At 40.2% G+C, this 19312-nt stretch overlaps 4 protein-coding genes across 13 annotated transcripts in view; 1 reads left to right on the top strand and 3 right to left on the bottom strand.

Moving 5' to 3' along the window:
- Positions 1 to 6: 6 nt before the first annotated feature.
- On the bottom strand, positions 7 to 2641 carry zbtb2a (zinc finger and BTB domain containing 2a). Its single transcript, XM_027011218.2, has 3 exons — positions 2539 to 2641; positions 1613 to 1793; positions 7 to 1468 (listed from the first exon to the last, which is right to left on the bottom strand). Exons 2-3 carry the CDS (start codon positions 1783 to 1785, stop codon positions 328 to 330), a joined length of 1314 nt encoding a protein of 437 aa, XP_026867019.2. The 5' UTR covers positions 1786 to 1793; positions 2539 to 2641; the 3' UTR covers positions 7 to 327.
- Positions 2642 to 2889: 248 nt separating this feature from the next.
- Positions 2890 to 10200, bottom strand: rmnd1 (required for meiotic nuclear division 1 homolog). Of its 4 annotated transcripts, none has more exons than XM_027011225.2 (12): positions 10069 to 10200; positions 6702 to 6798; positions 6483 to 6591; positions 6048 to 6123; positions 5933 to 5972; positions 5658 to 5758; positions 5430 to 5536; positions 5230 to 5294; positions 4898 to 4974; positions 4693 to 4813; positions 3904 to 4020; positions 2890 to 3497 (listed from the first exon to the last, which is right to left on the bottom strand). In XM_027011225.2, exons 3-12 carry the CDS (start codon positions 6586 to 6588, stop codon positions 3468 to 3470), a joined length of 840 nt encoding a protein of 279 aa, XP_026867026.1. In that variant the 5' UTR covers positions 6589 to 6591; positions 6702 to 6798; positions 10069 to 10200; the 3' UTR covers positions 2890 to 3467. The 4 variants fall into 4 exon arrangements, with proteins under 4 accessions (XP_026867026.1, XP_026867024.2, XP_026867027.1 ...); XM_027011223.2 differs by lacking the exon at positions 10069 to 10200 and adding an exon at positions 7614 to 7903 and having other exon boundaries at positions 6702 to 7161; XM_027011226.2 differs by lacking the exon at positions 10069 to 10200 and adding an exon at positions 7614 to 7903.
- ccdc170 (coiled-coil domain containing 170) lies at positions 8647 to 13277 on the top strand. Its single transcript, XM_027011215.2, has 11 exons — positions 8647 to 9298; positions 9629 to 9761; positions 9866 to 10122; positions 10229 to 10373; positions 10449 to 10634; positions 10740 to 11057; positions 11225 to 11404; positions 11572 to 11745; positions 11909 to 12151; positions 12461 to 12676; positions 12813 to 13277. The coding sequence occupies exons 1-11, from the start codon at positions 9294 to 9296 to the stop codon at positions 13068 to 13070; spliced, it is 2115 nt and encodes a 704-aa protein (XP_026867016.2). The 5' UTR covers positions 8647 to 9293; the 3' UTR covers positions 13071 to 13277.
- A 100-nt stretch (positions 13278 to 13377) lies between these two features.
- Positions 13378 to 19312, bottom strand: part of syne1b (spectrin repeat containing, nuclear envelope 1b) — an 84999-nt gene continuing 79064 nt past the window's right edge. For 6 of the 7 annotated variants that reach the window (XM_027011182.2, XM_027011178.2, XM_035532633.1 and 3 more), the window contains 7 exons: positions 18084 to 18337; positions 17707 to 17907; positions 17423 to 17551; positions 17090 to 17302; positions 16694 to 16786; positions 15923 to 15981; positions 13378 to 14439 (listed from right to left, as the gene is read on the bottom strand). In XM_027011182.2, coding sequence (XP_026866983.2) covers positions 14190 to 14439; positions 15923 to 15981; positions 16694 to 16786; positions 17090 to 17302; positions 17423 to 17551; positions 17707 to 17907; positions 18084 to 18337 — 1199 coding nt within the window. In that variant the 3' untranslated portion in view covers positions 13378 to 14189. The remainder of the gene's footprint in view (positions 14440 to 15922; positions 15982 to 16693; positions 16787 to 17089; positions 17303 to 17422; positions 17552 to 17706; positions 17908 to 18083; positions 18338 to 19312) is intronic. The other variant, XM_027011181.2, reaches the window with a different exon arrangement.

Raw genomic sequence — 19312 nt, 5'->3', positions numbered from 1 at the left:
GCAAAAATGTACTAAAATAATGAAAACACTTCTTCCAAAAACCACTTCAGATAAATAAATAAATTAATGGGATACAAATTTCTTTATACACCCTCTCTGAAAAAGCCAGAACTGAGATCATAAAATTCAGTTTGGTTTACTCATCAATATTTTGCAGACAATAACATTCCCTCATGCACTGTTAGATTTTTAGCAAAACAGGTTTCACACACAAACAGATATAAAGAGAGAAAGCAAAATATAAAAATTAATTTTTTTTTTTTTTTCTGGGGGCAAGAAATTCATGTACCCAGTTCCATTTCTGCAAAGTTTCCTCAATGGGCATGGTTACTGGTCAGTAACAGGTTCTTCAGTTATTGAGCTGCTTTTTCTGTGTTCATCAGAGGGGTTATCTTGCGTGACCATCACTGTTGCTATAGCTGGACACTGATGTCTGAAGACCTCAGAAGGGCTGCCAAAAGGCAGTGCACATACACTGCATTTATAGGGTCTGCTTGAAGACAGGAAAAGTGCCTCAACCTGATTGTTTTCCTCCCCACCACAGAGCACCATGCTCTCCTTGTTCACCATGGTATACGACTCTGCACCTTGATTCAAGCAGACATGCCGCGCAGCTTGGCTAGCCCTGCAGAAGCTCTTCCCACAGGTGCTGCAGTGGTATGGCTTGCCCGTGTGGATGTACATGTGCTCCCGCCAGTGGCTCTTCTGGATGAACTTGCGGCCACAAGTTGGACACTCGAACTTCCGTCGCTTCACCTCACGCTCGAGGGCTTCCAGGTTGTCAATATCAGCAATGTCCGAGGGAGGCGGGGTCTTCTCCCTCTTCATTTGTTGCTCAGTATCGCTTATGTCGTCGCTATCAATACGCAAAGCCTCATCTTCCCCCTCATGATGCTCCAGTTCCACAGTGCAGCCATCCACCACAGATGATATACAATGTTCAAAGGCCTGGGTAGCATGGAGGAGTAGATGCTCCTTTAGTAGATATCTCTGGCTGAACCGACTATCACAGTGAGTGCATACGTATTGCTTCCTGAAGGAGGCATTTCTCCTTATAATACCAGAGGTGAAATGTTGGGAATTCACAGTGTTCTCAGAGGGCAACTCTAGACTACAAACATCTGCATTGTTGACCTTTGTTTCAGGAACTTCTGAAAAGTCATTGGCCAGGGTTTCACTTTTGGACCAGGTGTGGTATTTACATACTGTGTTTGTATAGGGCATACCACATGGCTGATCAGAGATCTGAATTCCATACAGAGAGTTGGTCAAAGGGACACAATGGGACTCTGGGTTAATAAGAAGACTTGCCTCCTGTAAAAGGGGATATGCATGCAGGAATTTTACTCCCTGCTCCAGGCAAAGAGGATCTATCAGCTGTGTGGTCAACTTTCCTGTGTACATCAAATTAAGCAGATAGCTGAAGATTTCTGGTTGTATATCTGAGGGCTTCAGGCGTACACATTCACTGGAAAAAAGGAAGTAAAATTGACCTTACATTTTCCCCACTACTCACATGTACCATGATTACAAATCAAAACATTAGTGACAAAACATTCAACTGTAGAACAACTCAGAAAAAATACACGTTCAAGTGTTTTTTTTCCTTTACCTGTCCTGGTGGATGAACAACATGCGGAAGTAGTTTGAAAAAGCAGCAAGAACAGCCTTGTGAGCTTTAAAATAAACATCCCCGATGGCCACTGTGCAGTCACACAGGAAACCATACTCCCGCTGAGCATTGAGCTGCTGTAGCAGAACAAGACCGTGGTGGGCTAGCTCCATTCTTCACCCTGCACAAAAACAAAGTAGACATCAAACAGTTTTTTGTTTTTTAAAAAGCTGACATTCTAAGCCATTTTAAAAATTGTATTTCATTCTATTTAACTGAGAACATTTTAATCACATTAGCGTTTATCATTAATTCTGTATATATCATTAGTCCTGGCATTTGTTTATAGCCTATATAATTAACGAGCCACAGAGATTAATCCTCTTGTATCTGTTGTCTTACATCTTCACATGTAGGCCAATAGGTTATATGACATCAGCTATTTACTTGAACATGAGTATTCAAGGTAGTAGTTCTCTTCAATAAAGATGCGCTGATATACTAACCCGTAAATATAGGCAGATAGGTAGTATGAAACGTGAATTTAATAGCGATATAGCAGAGTAGCTAGCTGTAAGTCACCATCCATGGCCATGGCAACTGCCGTAACCGCGCCAAGCAGAAGAGACGGTTTTGACATCTGACGATCAACTTCAGAAAGGGTATACATTTATGGCTTTCAATGCGATGGTTTTATATCATTCAAACTATTGCGTTTATTTTCACAAGTAAGTAACAAACAAGTAACTCCAGATTGCATAACGAGGGAGCTGATAAGGAAAATGCCGTGTGGCAAAGAAAGATGCTCACAAACTTGGCGAGTTTCACTTCTAACTAGTGTCGGCTGGTTAGCGTTAGCTAGCTAGCAAGTTGGGGTTCGCTCATTTTCTTTTTTTTTCTAAAAGATGCTTTCAGTAACATCTTACCTTATTCTTTCCTTATAAGACAGACAGTGTCGTCTTCACATTATACTTAACGTCGGAAACGTTGCACCACCACTCTCAACGGACTCGCAGTTGGTGTTTTCCGAAGTCCCATTACGTTAAAATCACATGACAACAGCGCGAGTCTGCAGATACAACCGCAGCGCGGGTTCCCGTTTATACTTCCTGAAATTATCATTTTATCTAAATTATGTGAACATTTGCGATAGGCTGTGCGATATGCTGATTGACCTATTTATGTTCCAACTTTCTTTTATCAAACGATATCTATAAATACAATAGTATAATGTCGCATCTAAAAGAAACGAGACTATTAGTAATTTGAATCAGTCATAAAGTCAATGGAACTTTAATTCAGACTTTAAGACTTTAATTCAGAGCATGGTTTTAATCAGTATGTTTCAAGTGCAATGATAAAACAAAATACTAGTTGTGTTACACTGGAACAAGCCTTTTAGATCTGTCAGGATACAATGGGATATTAATAATATGCATTTAAGAAAATGCCAGTAACAGGGCCCACACACAGGCCACCTTAATATAATGCTTTAATGGAAAATATGATCATATGCTGTTTGCTAACTGATTTATATAAAGCTGTAATAGCTGAATGACCACATTATTTTTTCTTATTTGCCTGCAGGGAAAATATTTACTTAACTATTGGAGCACTATATTTACTTCCTGAAGACTACAAATAATACAACTATAATAACCAAATAACAGCACTTATGATACTTGGCATTAAAACCTATATTAATACATAGACATTACTGATCAGACACATAAAAAGATTCAGTTAATCTATGAAATCTAAACAAACTTTTTTGTTGTTTGAAGTGTTTCATTGGCTTGATAGTTTCACATTGGCAGTCACATTATTTTCCTCAAAGAGTGGATCTCCTGCCTCCTCAGATGACGCGTGCGAGTTCAAACAACACCTTCAGAGAAAAGAGAATAAAACAGAAGCAAATATTTACTTTTGCATGAACCAGTTATTTCCAGATATTTTGCTCATCTGTAGACTACAGTGAATAAACAAAATAATAGGAACACCAACTACAGTGAATATGGAACCAATGATTCTTCTTAAAATGCTTTAGACAGTTCACCAGACTACAATTTTCTTTTATTTCTTCAAGGATCCCATTTTGCAATTTTTAAATCAGGTTACATGTTTTGCCTTTCATTAGTAAATTTCTCTAGCTTCTGCACTGGGGAAACAACTCATACTCAGGTTGCAGGTATAATTCAGCATAAATGGCTAGACATGCTCAATACAGCAGTACAGTAGTACAGTAGAGTACAGCAGTTCAGTGATTATGTCGAGTCCACACATTTTCTGACCTCAATAGTGATAAGGATCACAATCATCCACTCCAGGCGCAGACTATGCTTCTCACTCAGATGATTCCTCATCAGGTCTGTCAGCTCAGTGCAGTGTTGCAGTTTCTCATTCACCACCTAAATGACAATCACCAGAACAACAAAGACTTCTACAAATCATACGTGCATTAGCTTTAAGGAACGTCCATTATTTCTCCTTGGTTATAGGTGTGATGCAGATAACACAATAAAATTTATTGTGGGTGGCTTCATGGTTAGCACGTTTGCCTCCCTGTGCTAGTCTTAGGTTTGAGTCCCTATCTGGGTGGAGTTTCCATGTTCTCCCTCTCTGTGTGGGTTTCCTGCCAAGGTCCAAAAACATGGAGGTTAAGTTGACTGGATACTCTAAATTGTCCTGTATGAACGTGACCTGTGTCTGTGCATGTGTGCATGCATGTCCAGTGACGGTTGGAGCTCTGTCCTGGTCTTAACCTCATCCCCTTCCCCTGCACTGGTGCAGTCCCCTGGGAGACTGCAGTTTCCGATAAAGAGTATGCTGTGCGCAAATTGGCTGCCGATTCTTATCTGTGTGTCAGTGTCTGTAAAACGTCCTTGAGTCTGAGAAAGGTACTATACAAAGGTAACTAATAAGATATTCAGAAAACCTTGATGTAGCTACAAGTTTTTGCCACTCCATGCTGACAAATTTATAAGGCTATTAGACTACATATTTATACAAATCACCTGTTTTTTTCTTAATTTGTTTACAGAAAAGATACCAAAGACTTAAAAAAGAGGCAGAATCATTACCTTGACCCTACGATTGATACTGAGAAACTGACAGGTTTTGTCATACAGCTGCTCCAGGTCCTCTCTGTCCCAGTAGAAATCAGGGGTGATCAGAAGATCAGAACTGAGGTTTATGCAATGCCTGTAAAATAACAAAAATTAAAACATAACCCAAGACCTAAAGGTAACATAAAAACATCAAATTATTCTACAGGTGGTTTCTCACCTCAGTGTAAACAGTTCACCTATTTTCTGCAAGACCTCTGCTCTGGACAGTTTAACTGCTTTTCCAGATTTCAGTGTCTATTTGGCGAGTACAAATAGTCATGTAACTACTGAAGTGTGATCCAAGTTGAACGTTTTACAGATTTTGATAAATGTCTTGACAATATATAATGAAAACAAATAATTTATATTCAACAAAGTCCTTTTGCATTTCAGACATATTAATGCTGGTCTCTAAATGGATGCACTCTATTTCATCAATTAGGTAAATGCAGAAATGCAAATTCTGGTTTATATGAACATATAGTGTATACATTTAATAAGTGGAGATACCTCAGGAATTGACTGGATGGATTCCACAAAGTTATCCAGAGAGACTTCCCATATTGCTAGCTTAACTGCAACAAAATAAGAGTTCTAAAAAAAATTATTATTTAAAAATAAATTAAAATTAAAATGCTGTTATAATGGAAAAATAATTGAAGACTGGAGCAGAAACAAACAACAGCAACAAAAAGAAATCTCCAGCCCACCTGACAGAGACAAAGCATTGGAAAATGCAAATTTTTCCAAAAGTCCTTGCTTGTAGTCCATCTCACTATTAAATATGAAGTTTCCCCGATGCAGCTTTGAATTTCCACTAGACACATAACCATTAAAGCATATCATATTATACCATAAAAGGAAGATGGATCTATAATGTGCAGTAAGACAGATTATTGTGTGAAACTATACACAGTCAAACAAATCACATGACATACTTTCCCACTGTGTAATTGATCTCTTCATTTTCCCAGTGGGCCAAGGCTACCTCATAGGGCTGAATCTCATGTTGCTCCAATATTCTCATTACTTTCTTTATCTAGAAATCAAAATTGTAAGGCTATATAGACACATGTGTAACATTCAAAACAAGCTTATGAATTTTCATCAAATCTATATAATTTGACAAATTTTAACAAGTAATTGTAAGCAAGCAAGTACTGAGCAAAATAAATGCATATTTAGAAACATAGAAACAAGCATGTTTGCTCACAGTTTTCTCATCAACATTCCAGAACACAGCCGAGCCTTCCCTAAGCGAAAAAGCATTCTTAGGTTAGGGCAAAAATGGAGCCACCTGGCAGGAGAGAATAAGCTTTTCAACATACCTGAAGAAAAACATCATAGCAGTGTCACTTGGTTTTGATGCCTTCTCTGTTCCAATCACCAGGACATTAGCAGCATCTTTTTGCAAAATGACCATGATAAGAAACCACTTACATTACTAGTTTTCATGATTTGGGGATGGACAATGGCAAAGTGATTCCAAATTAATTTCTGTTATTATGTGAATTAATAACTAAATAAAGAAATAGTTAGATGCAATAATGATATAGTGCTCCAAAGTAGACCAGCACATCGGATGAAGACATTACAGCAAGAAATTACCTCACTAAAATCTGTCAGTCTGGTCAGTGTTAATAGATAAAATTGCATGCTAATGATAAGTTCTAGCAACCAGTTTTAACATCACCATTAAACATATTCTGCATGTGTTAGCCTACAACAAAAAGACACCTGTAGTTATTATGTTTCAGTCTAACCTCTTGGCAGGTCTTTAATTTCAAAAAAGCCATTGGCCATTAGATCATGGCAAAGACTAGGTAGATGGTATTGATCCGCAGTTGCATAGGCAATACATTGCATCATATCCTGTAAAATAAAAGTCAGCGAATGTGCAATGAAGGTAATCATTTTCAACAGACTGCATATTACATAAATATGGAGTGGGGCTACAGAACTGTGCTTTATAAATAACTTGCCTCTTCTGGGGAAGGTAGATTGGTTCTGGATGGCTGTTTCGTCCTTGGTCCCTTTAATGTCCTTTTGCTTGGTATGCTTCCTTGCTTCAGCACAGGTCTGGTGGATGTTGTGGTTGACTGCTTAATATGTATACTCCATGTTTTGGGTATCATACTTAGGACAGGTGGTGTTTCAGTGTGAAAAATGAGTGGTCCTTTAAGTGTTTTTGTGTGAAGTCCAGAGGTTCTCGAATGATGGATTGTAATGGTATGAGTCTTTTTGTGGTCTGTGTGAAGGTTACATGACGAGGCTCTGAGAGTCAAGAGATTTGGAAAACACTTGAACCCAGAGCAAGGGACATTTTGCACCTGTTCTGCTATTCCAGAAATTCTAAATCTGGAGAAATGCACCCTCTCCAAAGGCTGCAGCAGTCTCCAAGGTGTTCGTGCTGTAAACCACCTAGTTAGCATACCTAGGTACCTGTGTAAATTATGAATATTATGCATCCATTAGTTAGCTAGAAGTTGAAAACTCCAGCATTATCAGTCCTGTAAATGGTGACTATCTGCATGGACATAGCAGTCAGTAATTTCATTTTCCTGACCTTGACTGAGGAAACAGCAATCAGCTAACTGACTAGTTGCTAAATTCGTGTTAGCTATTCATGCAATCTAGGTAAGATATCTAACCTTGTAGTTAGCAAGCTATGTTGTACTACATGATGTTATATGTAGAAATTAGTAGCAAAGTAAATGGATAATCTGCACACCATGCCACCAATGGAAACCAATGTTTCCATTTTTTTTTACTTCCGGTCTTGTTAGCTAGCTAGCTGGCAAGCTAACCGAAAGGGCTCAACTTTATTCTACTTCACAGCATTGCAATACAATAAGAATACATTCACTTTAATTTTAGTAAAGTTTGCTACATACCATGTGCTCCTTTTCAAAAGACACCACAACTGGCTGTCATCGCTACATTTACCAGCTAGGTTAGGTCTGTCGATATAGTCAGGGTGCCAGATATCTTTTATATAAAGTTTATTTCGAATATTTGAAGGAAACGGTATTTCGTATTAGTAATATTGCGGATTGGTTCAAAACCACGTAAAAAAAGATTTGAAGCTCAATGTTAGAAGATGCGACAGAAAAAAATCTCTGTTTGTTAATGTAGAACAAAAGGAGGTTTCGTGAAACAGTTCGGAGCAATTGTGCCGAAAATGTTTTCGTGGTTTCGAAACAATCCATCTCCACGGCGACACCTACTGGCAACCTTTGCCATCGTCACATACTGGTTATGTGAAACAACAACTCTGAGTTGCGTTGGCGAAGTCTAAACTCCTTATTATTATGGTGAGTTATGCCAGGCCATCGTTACTTATGATAAATAAATATTTCGGAGAAATCACCATACAATAAACACGAAAGAAACAAAAGATTTCCCATTAAAACACATCACATCAGAAACAGCTAATTGAAACTGTAATGAACAGTCTTTCGATCGATATATATATATATATATATATATATGAGGTACATGGATCTTATTAGGTACCTGTAATAAGTGTATAATTGCAGTGTATGGCCCATATATATATATATATATATATATATATATATATATATATATATATATATATATATATATATATATATATATATATATCTATAATTTTATTTTTTTATTTTTTTTGTGTTGTGTTTATTAATATATGTAAGACGATTTCAGTTGCTTGGGATTTCAGTTTCATGTGCAAGACGTGACATTTAGGAAAATGATCTATTGACAAAGGATAGTTTTATTGGGATATATAACCAAATGAGTTTTGTCGGTTTTAGAGTAATTTGTAGCCTGTGAAGTGCAAGTCCCCTACAGTTTGTTTTAGTTATGGATGGGTATTTTTGCCATTATATAATGGTGCAGATATATAAAACATCAGTCCTGCCAGCAATCAAGACGTTCACTCTCTATATAGCTACACTTTCTATATACTAATGTCACTATATCAATCATAACCATTACTCTTTGGCTGTTTCTCAATATATGAAAATGTCCTATCATAACCTTATATAACCTATCACTAATCACATTGTTCATCACTATGTATCTGTGGGATCTTTTCTATCCTTGTAAAATTATATTTTGTCTAAACTTGTGAGTTGGCTAGTAACATGTCAAAGTCAAGAGATGAGAAAATGTCTGAAATGTCCAAATGTAGTGATAGTGATTGTAGTTGAATTAGAAATGCGAGTTAAATAATTGTCGTTTGACCTTCTTGAATGACGGTTTCACGTGTTATTTTGTAGCTAAACGTGTTATTAAGTAGCTAATTTTTATTTTTAGCAAATCATCTCTTTCTATTCGGGTTTATTTTCACGTGTAATTCTGCTCTAAAAGTGTATGTCTATTTTGTTTTGCAATACTCTTGTTTAATTTGTCATAACGTCAATAAAAATCTAATCGTACCACCGCTGCCCCCTATCGATGAAGTGAAATGTTGATATGTTGCTTAGAAACATAAGTAAAGAGAAACGTTGTGACACTTATGCTGAGGACAGCAACCAACAGTGGAAAAAAATTATTCTGATAAAAGGTGTGTGGAAAAAAAGTATATGAGGTAAGAGATTGAGACCCATTTGTAAAAAATAAAGCGAAGCGTCAACACGCATAATAGAAGTTACACGGACTTTAGGCAGCTATGTCATTTTAATAGGGCTAATTTTGCATTCTTATTTAGCTTGTTTCCATTTTTTCTTGGACCAGCTCTAAGCAATTTTTATATCACGTGCCTAATACAAATATTCCTAGTCTGTAGCGTTTAAATTGATCATCAGATGAACCACGTTATAATTTTGATCTAACTTTAGACGGATGCAATGACATTCCATTATTTTAAGATGATAATGCGAAGAATTGGATAACAGTGAGTTCGTAATCATATAAACAGACAAACGGCGTTTACCTTTGCAATGGAAGAGTCTCTGATGCAACAGCACCTGGTCCACTACAAACAGGCCACAGAATCTGCTCGGGAGGAGTTAGCTGCCCTCCAGTCTAAATATCAGCGTCTCCAGTCACAGGTTTGTTTGTTTTTTTTTACCGTTTCACTAAAGAGTCGATGTTATACAAAGTAGTTCTTGAAAGTTTGTTTCACTTTAAACTTTTCACATTTTCACTGTAACAGTTGCTGGATTGTCAATCGAAGATTTCATCTCAGGAGACTATGGTGCATGACATGAGAGAGGTAATTGACAGGCACAAGGAGACCGAGGCCAGACAGACCTCTCTCATCAGCTCCCTCAGGGAGCGTATCCACAACACAGAACAAGAGATTGGCTTCATCGCATCTTCCAAAAGCATTATAGATATGAAATTACAAGTACTTACCAAAGAGAATGAGGAGCTGAAACAGCGAGAACTGCAAATGGAGATAAAATCTAAGTAAGCGCTGGGTTGTTCTGATTCTTTGATACATCATATCATAGACCAACAGCAACTCTGACACATAAAATTGTTTAGAATTGAAACACTTAATGTGCTTTCCTAGAGAACATCTTAGAGAATGGGACAAAGCAAAGCAAGACGCAAGCGATTTACAGACGAGGTGGGAGGAGTTTGTGTCTCGATTAGCCGACAAACTCTCCATTGATTTAGACAGGAAATGTAAACCCCTGGAGACCATTATCTCATTGGTGAGTGCACGATGTATGCTTTCAGCAGGGGCTTTTAATATTCTCTTTGTAACTAAAACATACTTATGTCTTCAGGTGGATCAATGCTGCAAACAGAGAGACAGACAGAAGACTCAGATCAGCGCCTTAGAGGAGAGTGTGAAGTGCCACGAGGTGGAGTCCAAGGCCAGCAGGGAGACGGTGAGACGACTAGTAGCTGATGTGGACCATGAACAGAAGGTCGCAGCAGCCCGCGCTAGTGACCTGAACTCATTCAGACAGGTATCTCTTTGTTAAACAGCAACAGAACCATTAACACTCACATGAACGCTTATTTGGAGTGCCTAGTCCAGAGGAGAACAATATGGTTATTGTTGTGCTTCTCAGGACCATGAGCACGCGCTGCTCAGGGAGCAGAGTTTGGAAGCCGAGAGTCGGAGCCTGAGGAAGAAGCTGCAGGAATGTGAGCTGGTGCTGGCTGCTGTTAGGGAGGAGTCCAGCTGCAACAGCAAGCACTCTCAGGACCTTGAACACTCGCTCCACAGGAGCCAAGATGAGGTCCACGTATTGCAAAGTCGCATGGAGACCTTCATGAAGGAGATGGAGCTTCTGCTCAGGGCTCAGTCTGCAACTGCTGTGCCCAAAGAAGAACACATACTGGAGAGACTCAGAGAACTCTGCAAAAACCAGAAGAACAGTAATGCGGTAGTGTTGACCCCTCAAACAGAAACAGTACTTTTTATTATTTGCATACAATCAACTCTGATGCACTGACTCTGTATTAACACTATTTGGAATTTTTCTTATGAAGGTCTGGTACAGTACAGAATTCTGTTTACATCTGATGTAAGTGCTGGTCACTTTTGCTCCAGGCTGTGGCTGAGATGGAGGTTAGGTTGGCAGAGGGGTCATGTGACCTTGCCAGGCAGACAGAGCTACTGAGAGGTGCAGAGCTGAGGGCCCAGCAGCTCCAGAACAGGTTGCAGGAGCTGGAGACCGAGCTCCTCACTGCAGGAGTCAGCAAAGATGGGCTGAGCCAAGAGAAACAGCAAGTGAGCTGACATTTGTTTACAGAAAATCCTTCTGCTACTGTGATTATTTTCTTACCAGCTTAAAACATTTGGTTTAAGGTTTGATAGTTTATTAATGTTGCAATAGTGGAAGTTAGCAGCACCTTAGACGGTTGTTATCTACTTTTCTTTTGTCAATTCTTGTGTAGTACCTGCAATTTCTGGAGCAGCTTTCAGAGAGAATGAAGATCGAGCATGTAGTAACAGATCTGGGCTTTGACATGAGACTTGAGGCTTTGCTGACAAGAGCAGAACAACTTACAAGACAGGAGGGGAGTGTGCTGGTGGAAACCAAAACTCTGGTCTACAGTCTTCAGAAAAAGGTTTGAAAGTGTTGGAGAACACAGTGCACTGTGTATAAGAGGTTTCTGTTTTAGATGGCATAACGGTACCAAGAAGCCTTTGAAGTCCCCTTTTATCCTACCTGTCCTGTGATGCACAGTTCTTAGTGCTGACTGGCATAATTTCTATTGTTTTGGGTGAAAGGTGAAGGACCAGAGGGAGAGGCTGGAGAGTAAGGACCTGCACATGGAGCTGTTGAGAAAGAAGGTGGCCCAGCTGGAGGAGGAGAAAAGGAGTCGCTCGGCTCTTGCTGTGGAGCACGATGATGCCACCCTGGCCAGCAGGAAGCTGCAGAAGAAGGTGGAGCGGCTTCAGGCTGAGCTTAGCGTCATGCGCTTTTCCACCACTGAGCTGAAGGCCCAGCTCTCCCACACCAACGAGCTGAAGGTAGAAGGGAAAAGTGCTCCCGCCCACAGGCCGAACAGAGGCAGAGTTATTTAGCGACGTCTAAGTGGCAGTCAGTTACTGAAAATGAAAATACTCGACATTATTTATAACCTATGGAAATGTGTCTACTATACACATAGGAATGCACTATTAACACCCTCTGGAATGTATGATTTGTATAATAAGATTTGTGAGATGTGATATTGTATAGGACTCAAGTTGTATTGTGCCAGAAGATGTTTTTATTTACTTGTTGTGAACATAAAAAAACCTTAAAAACTCAGGTTTTGTTGTGTTTGGTGCAATAAGATTAGAGTGATGGAACAGAAGCAGACCATTGAGGAGCAAAGTAAGTGTCTGGGAAAACTTGAGAAGAATAAGGCAAAAGTGGCAAAGAGACTTAGCACAGTGAAAACAGAGCTGCAGAACCAGGAGTACAAAGCTAGCCACGAGCTGCAGCAAGCACAAAGGCTTCTCCACAGCCAGGCCAGCACCATGGCAGAACTGGCCCACAGGGAAAAACAGGTACAGCAAACAGTGACCCCCCCTTGCCCCCATGCACTGCTTTCGCAGGCTGTATAAACATTCTTGTTGGTCTTAGCATTATATTTGTGCATTTCTCACCCTTCCATCAATATGACTATTCTGTTTCGCTTTACAGCTGCTAGACTTCTGTATGGTGGTGTCACAGATGTTAGGGGTGGACACGCCATGCTCTGTGCCCAGCAGTGCGGTTATCAAAAGGCTGGAGGTTCTAATTCACTCAAGCCACCATCACCGTCCTCTGGCATGCCAGTGTGGAGCACCATACTGTTTGCACTGCATGGCTCCAAGCGCTGCCTGCTCCACCCTCTCAGCAGGTCCCTTGTTGCCTGAACCACTGGCCCTGTCTCCACCTCCCTCCAGAACTACACCGTGAGGAGGATGTGACACTCAGGGACAATGCCTCATTAGTTCATAACCAGTGGCACACAATTATAAATGGTATTTACAAGGTAATATGGTACATTTTATGACAGTGGTTGAACAATATTTAAGAAGCCTCTGTCTTCCAGGGAATTCTCTTTAACAGGTTACATTAAATAGTGTATTTTGTGGTTTACATCACGATTTGTTTTTAGATTTCTTGCATGAAAATGCTATTGAAAGACTTTAGTTGGAATTCTTATGCCTAATAATTAATTGATTGTTGTACTCTGTCCACACCAAATGAACAGAACTCAAAATATCAGCAATTTTGAATTTAATATTTTTGTTTTAGGTTGTTAGATTTATTTAAAAAAAAAAAACACCAAGTGCACACCTATATACCATCTGTATTTTCAGTGCAAAGGTTTCCTAGGCCTTAGCAAACTGTACATAGATAATATATCTATGATATCCATGATTTTTCATACAATACTGAATATCTGACATTTAACTTGATTATAGCAGGTTAGTTAAAGTTTTCACAAATGACAATTTCAGTAAACAATAAACTTTAAAAGCAAAAGAATATCACATGCCAAAAATACATATAAAAAATAGTTGCAATATATAGTTCTTTAAAATGTTATTTTACAAGTTTTTCAGTTGTTCTAAGCAATTCCAAAGGCTATCCTTTACAATAAATCAACTGTCAATACTTTTCATGATTAAAAAAGAGGGAAAAAAAAGTACGCTGTGTGACAGAATGATAACTGGTCAGTACCAGTATTTCCAACAGTACCAATCTGCTCCAATGATAACCAGTCAAAATACATTGTTAAATATCTTTTTCTGCTTTTTTGAATTTGGAAGATCTGTATTAATACCACTAATGGCTGCTTGTCTTGCAATGTATAACTAACCACCAATTGTCTTACCATGTATTAATTTTCAGTGCAACAAGCTTCTGTTTAATATCTACATGAGCTGTAGATAAACCTAGCAGCTGTATTTAGCTACACAAAGACAGAGTAAGCAGCTTTGGCTGCCAATGTCGTGGTGTAAGTTAGTTGTCCAGGCAGGCTAACATCTATGAGATGTCAGTGAGGGCTGTCTAATACAAAAAAGAGGCTCACACAGGTGGAGGCCCATGGGTGTAGCTGAGCATAGGATGGAAGGATTGGGTGAAGGTGTTGAACTGTATGCAGCTGTAGTCGTTCTCGAACGCAGGCACCAGGCACGTCGTGGCTACCAGCAGCAGCAGAAGGAGCAGCTGTACGGGTAATGAGGCCCAGAGGACGCGCCGGAGGAACCTTCTGCACCAGGACGGTGACTCCGCCTCCTCAGAAGGGGAGGAACCGGATCCAGCGCCGCTGAGAGACCTGCTCACATCAGGGATATAGCAGATCACAGGAACATCCAAATGCAACATTCATATGCATATCAGTTGGCCTATCTGTACAATTTTATAGTATCTTTCTAAACTGCAGTTCTGGGCATCCCTTTATAGTTTCATTTAAAATTTTACGATGTCCAATATGTGTGCCTTTCAGGTTTCAGGGATTTATATGTACAGGTATTCACACTTGCCTAAACAAATATTAAGTCCATGCACCTTCATGTTTCTATCTTAACAAATAGAGGCTGTTACTTTAGTAAAAGACAAAATTTTAGCTGGTCAAGCCTGACATAGACAGTTAGCTTAAGGGAGATGCAAGCTTTGCTTAGAAATGTGGGGATAACCTCAAAAGAGTGTTCCTCTTCACATTTTGCCTTATGGTTAAACAGCTATATAGTACATGCCAAGGAGAGGAAGCTGCTCAGCATTGTCTACTGGATAAGCAATTCAAGCAGTTCTTTGGTAATAGCAGAATTCAAGGGAAAGATACCAGCTCTCTGAACTCATGTAGGATCACTGCTCAGTATTCATGCTGTATGATGTGTATCAGATTAAAGCCATAAACACATTTGAACATTGTTGTTCAAAATCTCAGTCTAACTACTGAAAAATAGTATTTTTCTTATAGCAAGACTAAAAGTTTGAACACTGTAAAACAAGGCTTCTTTTTTTTATGTACAGTTCAAAAATGTGACTTGATCATCATTTGTATATAGCCAAAGTAGGCCTACATGATTTGGATTTGACACAAAATTCCTCTTTGCAATAGAGGCATTTGATAACAACTTTCTTAACACTCCTTAGTCTCTAGGCCTAAACAACACTGTCATGACTGCTCAGCACTGTTCCAAACACGCCCTTCTATACTCCACAAATGGGTACCTGAGAGGATTGAAGCAAAGATGGCAGATTGCAGGGGGAAGAAGACAGTGGATTAGTCATTGAGAAGATGTGACACACAAGAAAGAGAAGACGAGAACGAGACAGACCGCTGCTATGACTTTGTTCATTGCAGACGCTTGCTGGCTACGTGGATGATGAAACAGTCGCTCAGCAGCAAGTAGCCAATATTAATATTTTTTTCAGCCACAAAGTATAAGCAGAAATTTTAAAAAAATGCATAATTAAGTGTACTCTGAATAGAATGACTGATTGAATGCACTCCTTGAGGAGTATAGTGTACTTTTCTGGTGCATGGCCTTCTGTTGGTGAAATCTGAGACTCTTATTTTAAGCTGTATATAGAATCACATAACATGTTAAAATACACTGATTTGATCCTTGAGGTATGATATTACTGCCACTTGCAGCTAAGTTGATTGAGGTGATCTGACCAATCTAAGGGGCTTCAGTCACACTGGTCTTAGTAAAACTTTAAATCAACCCAGAGAAAGTGATGGAACTGTGTAATTTCAGTTCATGGGCTGAGTTATCTTCCATGTGTTCTAGAAACCAGGAGACAGGTACCTGCGATGTGCACTGCTCACAGAAGCTCCAGGCTGGGACAGACTACTTTTGCCCTGTTGCTGTTTGCAATGAACAGGGGGGTAAAAGAAAGAAAGAATGTTTCAGTCCATGCAAATAAATCTGATTCTAATAATTCTGGCAAAGCTATCAATGGAAGAACCCAAACAGAAGATCAGCAACAAAACTGAATGAGTGAGGGTGACATTCAGGGAAGCAAAGAAACTGGTTCTTCAAAGCATACTGTTGCAAAGCATCATCTTCGCAGGAGGGTTGGACTTTAAAACATAAGGATAATCTCAGACAATTTATAATTGTCTGGTTTCACACATTTTATAGACCAAGTGTGGCCAGCATTAAGTATTTATATCACAGAACCAGTATTCTTTGGACATTAGAGACTTGAGAGATTCTAGAGGATCCATGAAAAAGAAGAAAATGTACTGAGGAGCTAAATGAGCCAGAACATGGGGGGTGGTTCACATCAGATGGGAAATTTGTTCTGAGAGGTTGGCACTGACTCAGTCAAGAAGAAGTGAGGCACAATCAAACCTGGACTGCTGAAGTGGTTACAGGGCATGCAGGATGGACAAGGAGACTAGGCTCTATGCTAAAGGGCACGGAGACTAGACACTGAGGTGCCAAGCGTGTCTGTGGAGCAGGTTCCAGGGGCAGTGTGGGGCACAAGTGAAAATCCATCGCCTTAACGTGACAAACACTTCCATCCTTGCAGAGCTACTACCCCCCACCCGCCAGAACGTTAGGACGTGTTACCGATCGCTGCCGGCTCGGAGTGCTCCTTCCCGAGACAGGACTCAGGGAACCAGACGTGTCCAGTTCATCAGCGGAAGACCAAGATGACAAATCCTGGCAGAATAGACATAACGAAGGAGTGTGTGTGTGTGTGTGTGTGTGTGTGTGTGTGTGTGTGTGTGTAAGGGCTGCACCTTAAATTATGTTACTCAACAGTAAGATGAAAGAATCATGCAAAAATCTCTCTTTGACTTGAGTGTTGTAATCAGCATTCTGAAGCATACTGTTATAGCTTTGCCTTATAAAAGAAATGTGTTCATAGTAGAACAAATATGATGTTACAGAAAGAATCCCCAGTATTAATTACATATTGAGTTGATATGGAATTAAATGCCTCAGCCAAACAGAGTCACTGACCTGCTGACTGCTGGTAATATCCAGAGTCCTCTCCAGCTCTCTAATGGCTCGCGTCACCTCTTTCAGGAGCAGTTTGAGGCGGTTCCCGATGACGTGCACCTTCTCCTTGGCCTCCAGACAGTCACTGCCTTCTGCGTGGACGAGCAGCTGCAGAGACATGTCTTGCAGGGATGCCACCTTCAGCTGTGAGTCCAGCAGCTCCCGACGAATTTGCTGGACAGACGAAGCATAGAGGAATAAGCCCTGCCCAGGGCTGGAGGTGTTCACAAATTGCATTTACAGGAGCACACATTGGGCTTTACAGCACTCATTAATCAGAGTAACATGGTGTACCGAGAGGGTTTTGTGGTGCTCCTGCAAAGTGTCACTGTCCTGGCTGTGATCGATTGGGACAATCTCATTCCTCCTGCGGTCAATATTCTCCAACCACAGAAGCAGGCCATGACTCATTTCATGGAAGTCCTTCAGGACACAATGCATATACAGTTCACTGTAAATTATACATCACTATACACCAACAGAATAAAATACCTTACATGCCTATAAAAAAGTGCTTGGACAAAGCAGTGAATTACTGATATATCCTCTGAGTTTGCAGTATCAGTTGACAGACTTGCCTGGCATTGCATCAGTGCATCTTGGAGAGAGTTCCTCCATTCATCCAGTGAGGTTGTCAGCCTGTCCCAACGGTTGTTCATCTCCCTCAGCCGAACCTGCAGCTGCTGTGACTCGGCGCTGTCCGACTGCACAAACTCAGAGCTGCACAGGTTGATGGACAGCACTATGGCCTTGCGCTTATCCACAGCCTTCTGCAATCCCTAGATCATGTGGGAAAGCTCCATTACTGACACCATTCTGCAATATTCAGATGGAGATGTGAACTCTGTTTTTTGACATATCTCATAATACTGAAAATGAAGAGGAGGCTATTTGGATCAATGGAAGGGCAAAGGCCTCCATTTGTGAGGCAGGCGGATGTTCTGGAGGGGCTGACCTTGAGTTTCTTGATGCACTGCTCGATGGCTTGGATGTCACTGCTGGCATCCAGCCCACACTGCTGCTCCGGTTCTGCACCTGCCCGCCTTGACTCCGCCCCTGCCTGCTCCAGCTCCACCTCTGCCTGTTCCAGCCAGTTCCAGATGCTGTTCAGGTCTGAATTGAACTGCTGCCACTGCTGCAAGTTCTGCTTCATGCGCAGCTCTTTGCTGAGAGCCTGGGCCTGCAGGAGCTCCCAACGCTCAATCACACCTGCAGACAGGAGCAGCTCAGAGCTTCAGGCACAAGCTAGAGACTGAATGGCATAGATAACTGAATATTTTTGTCACAGATGAAAATGTCTCACAGTAAAATATATATACAGTTGTGCATGAAAGTCTGTGAACCCTTTACTATAAGTTTCTATATTTCTGTGACCTAAACCGTCATCTGATTGTCACGCAAATCCTAAAAGTAGATAGAGAGCAAAATCAACAAATGAACAAACAACAGTGAAACAAATATTAGACTTTTTTTACTTATTTAAGAAAACTGATCCAATATTATATATCTGTGAGTGGCAAAAGTAAGTGAACCTTTGATTTCAGTACCTGGTGTGACCCCCTTGTGTAGCAATAACTGCAACTAAACATTTCTGGTAATTATTGATTAGCCCTGCATGTTAGCTTGGAGGAATTTTAGCCCATTCCTCTATATAAAACAGTTTTAACTCAGTTATGTAGGTGGGTTTCCTCCGATAAGATGGTTGCTTAAGGTCCTTCCATTTCTATCGGATTATGGTGGTATTCTATTCCACTGCTATAAGGTCAGGCCATTCCAAAACCTTTATTCGTCTTTAACCAGAACGACTTGTGTGCTTAGGGTCATTGTTGCGTGACCCATGTTCTCTTGAGATTCATCTCATGGACAGATGTCCTGACATTTTCTTTTAGAATTTGCTGGTATAATTTGGAATTCATTGTTCCATTAATAATGGCAAGCTGTCCTGGCCCAGATGCAGAGAAACAGGCCCAAACCATGACACTTCCACTACTGTGTTTCACAGAAGGCATGCTGGAATGCAGGGTTTTCCTTTCACCAAACATAACACTTCTCATTTAAACCAAAAAGATCTATTTTTCACCCATCCAAAAAACACAGTTCCAATAGTCTACTGGCTTGTCCATGTGATCTTTAGCAAACTGCCGACTGGCAGCATTGTTCAGGAGAGTAGCAAGTTTCTCCCTG

Source organism: Electrophorus electricus, chromosome 13 (assembly GCF_013358815.1).
Source record: "Electrophorus electricus isolate fEleEle1 chromosome 13, fEleEle1.pri, whole genome shotgun sequence".
Classification (NCBI taxonomy): Eukaryota; Metazoa; Chordata; class Actinopteri; order Gymnotiformes; family Gymnotidae; genus Electrophorus; species Electrophorus electricus.
The sequence above is the reverse complement of the archived record's forward strand: the minus strand, read 5'-3'. Positions and strand labels throughout refer to the sequence as shown.